Source organism: Cyprinus carpio, chromosome A1 (genome assembly GCF_018340385.1).
Source record: "Cyprinus carpio isolate SPL01 chromosome A1, ASM1834038v1, whole genome shotgun sequence".
In the NCBI taxonomy this organism is placed as follows: domain Eukaryota; kingdom Metazoa; phylum Chordata; class Actinopteri; order Cypriniformes; family Cyprinidae; genus Cyprinus; species Cyprinus carpio.
Genome location: NC_056572.1, coordinates 36,565,908 through 36,573,195, shown reverse-complemented (window position 1 = coordinate 36,573,195; position 7,288 = coordinate 36,565,908). Strand labels below are relative to the sequence as shown.

General features: G+C 36.5%; 1 protein-coding gene across 1 annotated transcript in view; it reads right to left on the bottom strand.

Moving 5' to 3' along the window:
- Positions 1-1,088: 1,088 nt before the first annotated feature.
- The window catches only part of LOC109071263 (meteorin-like protein), a 6,669-nt gene continuing 469 nt past the window's right edge, over positions 1,089-7,288 (bottom strand). The window contains exons 2-4 of the mRNA XM_019087738.2: positions 4,886-5,274; positions 1,669-1,728; positions 1,089-1,453 (exon numbers count right to left, since the gene is read on the bottom strand). Of these exons, the coding sequence (XP_018943283.2) occupies positions 1,089-1,453; positions 1,669-1,728; positions 4,886-5,274 (814 nt within the window). The remainder of the gene's footprint in view (positions 1,454-1,668; positions 1,729-4,885; positions 5,275-7,288) is intronic.

Sequence of the window (7,288 nt, the reverse complement as noted above, 5' to 3'; positions counted from 1 at the left end):
CAAAGCTTTAAACAAAAGCACCGTTCATCGTCTCGCAGCAGCACACGCGTGCAGGCAAGAGCTCATGACACACACACACACACACACACACACACACACACACACACACACACACACACACACACACACACACACACACACCACACACCACACACACCACTTTCTCTGTATCACTTTCAGACAGATGAAATCAGGCAACAAGAACAGACAGAACTTCTGTCCGTACAACCCAAACATCAACCAAGAACCGCAGCGTTTAAGGAGGATTCCTGACTGAGCTCCATCCATCTGTACCCTCTGGATCTCATCAGAAAAACACTCAGGCCACATTTCACCCCAAAATCAACACAAATCAAGAAGAAGAATTTTTTTTTTTTAAATCCCTGGTTTTTTATTACAATAATATAAAAAAAACAAAAAAACAACATGATTTAAATTTAGCAATACAAATAAAGCCATTATATACAATTATTTCACTATTTAAATTCTATGTTATTGTTTTTTTTTTCCCTCACATTATTATTATGATTTCTAACATTATGATAGTGTTTTGGTTCACAGAACATGCATTATTAAGTTTTGTTTAAATATGTTTAATTATTATTCACAAATCAAGCTTAATAACAATTGTAATAATAATATTAATAATATAATTTATAATAATAATAATAATAATTATTATTATTATTATTATATCAGCAAAGTTAAAGTAAATGAAATATTCATACATAATGGCAGGATTTACAGTATTGAATTTCAATTTAATTTATGCTGATTAAAGAACAGTATTACTGTAAAATTGAAACATTTGACAGTAATTAATCTAAAGAAACCCCATCTGAAAATTATGAATCATAAATAAAAAATTAAAAAAGCCTCTGGATGAAGCAGTTATTTTGGAGGGGCAATGTGTTTAATTATTATTAAAATTATCTCAAAAACTGGTTCTAAAATAATCCTAATTTAATTTAATACTAAATATAATTTCTTATTTATTTCATTGGATTTTGGGATAAAATGTGACCCAGACTGAAGCATGAACAAAAAAAGAAGGTATGTTCTGCTGAGATTCACCCCGAGTGCACAGTTTAACACCAGCAGAGGTCTGTTTGTGTGTCTCTCAGTCTGTTGTCTATGTGGCAGGGGTTTGTTCCCGCGTCCAGAGACGCTCGGTAGAGTCTGATGAAGTCTTCATAGAGAGCAGCACATCCCAGCCACGCTTCCTGGAACCGCACGGCGCCCGTGAAGAGGAGCTCGCCCTGTCCTGCTCGCGGGCCGCACCGCCGCGGTGTCTTCACACGACCCGTCCACCGGCCGCGCCCGCGCCCCCCGCCGCCGGACACAAACACACGGCTCTTCTGACGGTACACGTGACTCAACGACAACACCACTGACGCCTCACCTTCATCCTCCTCCTCCTCCTCCTCCACATGATGAACACTGCCGCGCACCACTGAGAGAAAGAGCAGCAGCAGTGACAGAGATTTACCATCATTTACAGAATAGAAGTCACATTTTTTTACATCTGAAATGTGCTGCAGCTTATATAACGCAATTAATATCATGTAGGCAAAACATGCATGAAGTATTTTCATTTTAATTAAGCTAATAGTGTAAATAATGGGGTAAATAAGAGTTTAAAGCAGTAACAAAACAGGTGGATCTTACCGAAGTCACTGGTGCAGATCGCCATCAGCAGCTCCTCATCAGCGCAGGGCCTGCATGCAGCTGAAACACACACACACACACACATGAACACATGTCCTGCCTGTCAGACTCCAGCTGTGTCTGAGTCCTGTGATCTCTGACCTTTGCCCTCTGACCCTGTTCAGATATTATCATCATTATCTGCCTCTCCACCAGCAAACCCCAGCATCTACATTACAGCATGATAAACATCTTAAACGTGTGTAAAAAGGCTTTTATGCTTGACTCGTACAAAATAATGGAAAAGTCTACCCAAAATCTACCCAGTGATATTGGAGCTTCTCCAGTGCTTAATACATTTAAAGGTTATATATTTGTGCTATTTAGCCTTTTAATATTTTAACACAAGTTTGTTTTTACTGTTGTAATTGTTGTCTGTGTTACAATGTCCAGTCGTAAAAATGCATGTTCTGTGAACCAAAATAGAACATTTTCAGAAGAGTTATTATTATAACAATTCTCAGAATAGGTTTTATGTTAGAACATTCTTTAATGTTTTTTTTTTATTTTATTTTATTATTTAACTAAAAATGTTTACAGAATGTTTCTTAAAGGTTATTTTTACATTTTAAATGTACATTTATAAAATAACTACTTCTACTTATTTTTAGGTTTTATTTATAAATGTTACACTTTTAATATAAAACTTAAAAATGTAGAGTGGGAACCAAAATCTTTCTCAGAACGCTCTGGCAACTGAAAATGCCTCCAAACAAATGCATAGAAAAAAAGCACAGTAACTAATAACATTTTCAACATTTTAAAGATTTACAGTTTAATGTTATAGATGTATTAATGTGGTTTAATTTTGATTAAAACTACAGTATCATTTATTATAAAAAGTGTTGCAACAGTCTGACATGTTTCACTCGAGTGATTCAGATGCTCTGATGAATCAGTGAACGATTCGTTCCAATGATTCAAACAGATCAGAAGTGAATCGGACTACACTGATCGTGCTGCATGTTTGTTTTTGCTTGTTATAGAAGACAAAATAATAAGACATTTATCATCTTTTCCTCAACACATTTAGTTAAGTCTCACAAACTGGGTGAAATGCAAACGTAAAGCATTTATCTCCAGACTCACCCTGAGAAACGATTCAGTGGAAATGTGATTCCTCACTTGATTTAACACTTTCAGACTCACACTGCATATAGATATGTTATTTTTAGGTTTTATATTCACAATTGTAAAGTCACTTTTACAAAACTTTCTATAATGGTTATGTTTTAGATTTTAACTTGTAAACCTTGCATTTTTTTATTATAAACTTCAAGGGAACCAGAAATGACTGCAACAGCTGTCTTATAAGCACTGCAGACTTCAGTTAAAAGGCCAGTTGAACCAACAAATCACAATGTGATAGCCCTTATGATGAACAGAACGAAAATTATTCACTGAAAATCTGACAAAAGCAGGGTTTTAGTCACATTGATAACTTTTATGGTACTTTTTTAGGAACTTGAGCTGGTATAAATCACAGTCCACTTTCATTGTTTACAAGAAAGAGTTAGGACATTCACTAACACACACACACACACACACTTTTCTCGCTGTGGACGCATCGAAGCCTGTCCAAGCGTGACTGTGAGTGAGACCAGCAGGTGAGGAGCTCAGGACACCTCAAGACTTACATGTTTATGAATCTAAAGCCCTGGGAATGGAGCGGGAAAAAAGACGGGAAAAGTGAGGGGGAAGGGAAACAAAATAACAAGAAATGCCAAGTGTGTGTACCATGTGGGGGGAAAGAAGGAAGAACAATTAATTTGAATATATTTAGACTGTGATTCTCTACAGGCAGCTGTGTGTGAACTGAATTATATCATTACATATTCCTTTTGAAACTATTAAGATACTCTATTAATTCTCATCTCACCTTCACTGTCTTTCATAACAAACTAACCAATGAGAGTGGACCTGAGTGAGCATCAGGCCAATCAGACGCAGCGCTGGCTGTGATTGACAGCTCTACAGGCAGCTTGACCCCGGAGGGACCTCCTGATTACTCTGTTTATTTTCTTATGTCAGGCTGAACATGGATCTGGGGAGCGGCGGGGGTTTTACGGCTTCTCTAAACCAGTCTTTCATGTGAATGACGCTCATCTGACAGTGTTGTTATTCAACCCCCAACACAACACTCTCTCTCTCACGCATACTGCTGTATCAAAGAGCTGCAAGATAGAGCAAATATTTACAATAAATTCTGTATTTTTTAAGGATATAAATAAGGAAAATTTAACTATTCGGTGAAAAACTTTAGGTTAAAAAAATGTAAAAATTTGAAATTTTGCCTTGGCAACTAACTGAACTAAAATATGTGTAAGTTCAAGTACTAAAATTATTCAAACTAAAATAATGTAAAAAATAAATTAATAATAATAAAATAAAATAAAATAAAAAAGCACATATCAAAATGACTAAAACTTAAACCAAAAATGAAAACTGAAAATATAAAAATAAAACTGAATATAAAATAGTACCATAAATAAAACAAACAAACAAAAAATAATAGTAATAAAACAATACTAAAATAGCACTGGGAAGATGGCTTTTTACATTCTTTAATGCCTGTATTTTGTAATAAATAAATAAATAAAAATAAGATAAAATAAGGTAAGTATGATTTTCTTTCTGTATTACACAATAACAATATTGTGAATTAAATTGGTGTTTATAAATAAAATATTACGATAATAATATTGTGTATTGTTACATGGGTGTATATAAATAAAATATTAAATATATATTTTAAACAATAATAACGTGTATTGATAATTGGTGTACATCAATAAATAAAATATGAATTAATTTCATGAAAATGTGGAAAAACATGCTCGATTATTATTATATTTGACTTATTGCATTGAATGTATTTGGTAACACCAGCTGTCTAAGCTGTGATTATGATTCTCAAAAAAAAAAAAAAAAAATCTTTTTGAGAGCAAATGAATAAATTTCCCTCATTAGGTGTACTGTTAGGCTCAGGGTTATATGATTCTGTATTACTGTTTTTATTATTACTGCGGAATTTTACTTCTGTTTTGTTTCAGTTAGTTTATTTATCTTTATTTGTATTTTTTCCTTGCTTGAATTTGAGGGGGTTCTGGTTTGTCTTTCAGTTTGTTAATAAGTGAAAATCAAAAAAAAAGCGTAAATCCGTCTGTGTTCTCAGCACCTGTAGGTGAGCAGGGCTCGTCTCCTGGCGTCTGTGTGGAGATCAGCTGATACTGAAACGCTGTGATTGTCCTGCTGATGTCCCGTCGCGCAGACGCCTCCACAAACAGCGCCCCCTCCTGCAGAGAGAAGCAGCCCACGCGTCCAGCCGCCTGATCCTCCTCCGTCAGCAGCAGCCGCAGCTCTCCGGTCCGCTCCACGTACAGCGTGGCCCCGCGGGAGTCCGGCCGCGGCTTGATGCAGGCGCGCAGGTGACCCTCCGCCGGGGGCAGGTTGGGCCTCAGGTTGACGATGAGGGCTCCTGTGGGATAGAGCCACTCCAGAGAGCCTTCAGCACAGCGCAGGTGCACCTGCTCCACGTCCCGCTCGCGAGCCTCGTGCATCAGACCACTGCACACAGAGAACCGTTTCTCAATGTTAGGTTTCACAACGGAGACATCATTTCACAAACCCTTGTGGTTTTATCCTCTGACTACATGAACCATCCTCCCGCATTTCAATATCAGCTGATCTCCATGCAGAGAGATACAACAATTTATACAATATCCAACACTGTATAAAAAATATTTATCTTTATCTATCTTATATTCATCTTAATATTCATGCATTTGCTCTGAAAATACTTTAAAGGATACTTTTTTTTTCCAGTCAAAGGAAATAATCACAATTTAGACAACCAATGTTACCAAGTAGATTTAAAATGTTTAATGCATGTGTGTAACTGAAAAAAGTAAGATAATAATAATAACAATAATCTGATTACTTTGACATTTCTTTCACCAAATGAGAATAAACTAAACTGAATGAATGAATTCAAATAATAACAATATTACATAATAAAATTAGTTAAACAAACCATATTACATTAAACTGAAAATATAAAAATAAAAGCTAATTCGAAATATTAATAAATACCACAACAGTATATAAACAATAATAAAATACAACTGGCAAGGCAAAGAAAATTCAGATTTATTATTTTTTATATGCATCCATTTAACAATGCACAATAATACTGTTTAATTAAAAAAAACCTTTTCTACAAAACAAAAGCATTAAAGAATGCAGGGACATCTTGCCAGTCATTCTAATATTGTTTATATATTTTTATAGAATTCATTAGCTTGCTTCATATTTTTTAATTTAGCTTGTTTTACAAATTTTGTTTTGTGCTTTTCTCATTTTTATTTATTTTTCTCAGTCAACAGAGAGAAACACAACTGCTCGTTTTTCAAATGGCACAGAAATCTGAGAGCTTGAAGAATCGGGATGTGCACAGCCTTGACCCCTCAGATGAACATCAGGAGAGATCAGATGTCGAAAGAGTGAGATACTGAGGAGGGTTACGTGCAGATGAAAGACATCACGCAAGCGTCATCCAGGTGTGACGTGTTCATTTTCCCCGCTACAGCGCTTTCAACTGGCTGTGGTTTGGTTTATTTGGGGATGATTACAGTGTTTGTGTGTGTTTCGGCTGGATCGCAGCATTGCCAATTGAGTTTTGTCAAGTTCATAAGTTCAAAAAATGATCGGCTGATTCAAAAATACAAATTGATCATATTCCTGTATTTCCACCAAATAGTGAAGGTCTGGATCTTCACGAGGTTGAGTAAAGGATGGCTGAACTCAGCTGATGGGTTCACGGCCGGGCATGATAACTGAACTGACGGGGTTTGGTTTCTGCTGAAATCAGTGCCAAATGTCCTCAGAGGAAAAGAACCAAGTTTCGAACACATGACCCCGAAATTCCCCGCCATTTCATCCGGCTTGCTTTTAATTAACGTCATTAAGTCATTTTCTGGAGTCAATTAAGCCGTGCAGCGCGTAATAGAGGCCAGATTCGGCGCGGTCTGCTTCAAAGAGTCGAATGAAGGAGTTGAAAGGAAAAGTGCGAGTCAGCTTCTAAACCACAACAGAAAAAGAGAGAGAGAGAGAGAGAGAGAGAGAGAGAGAGAGAGAGAGAGAGAGAGAGAGAGAGAGAGAGAGAACGAGAACAGATGGGGATGAACGTCACTGTGGGCGCAAAAATCAGCTTCGCTTTAGCGCTGAGCAGTCAAATCAGGACGCTTCCTTTTTGGAATCTATTATTTTGGAATGTATTATTTTCATGCAGTGACAGTAAATTGTGTCAGATACTATCTTAATGATTCATACTTAACCGTTTCAGAATTGACTCCCAAACTAATCCGTCCGAATTGACGAACAAACCCTCGCGAATCCGAGCACTGAAGAAGTGGTTCATAAGAACAATCGGTTCGCGATTCAGTGTCTTCAGGTAAAATGTCTTAACATGTCCAATAAGGGCATGCCCGGACCTTCCCCATCACCTCACAGGATTTCATGATTTAAAACTAGTGCATATTATTACACTTCTTCTTAACATTTATTACGAGTCCTAACATTT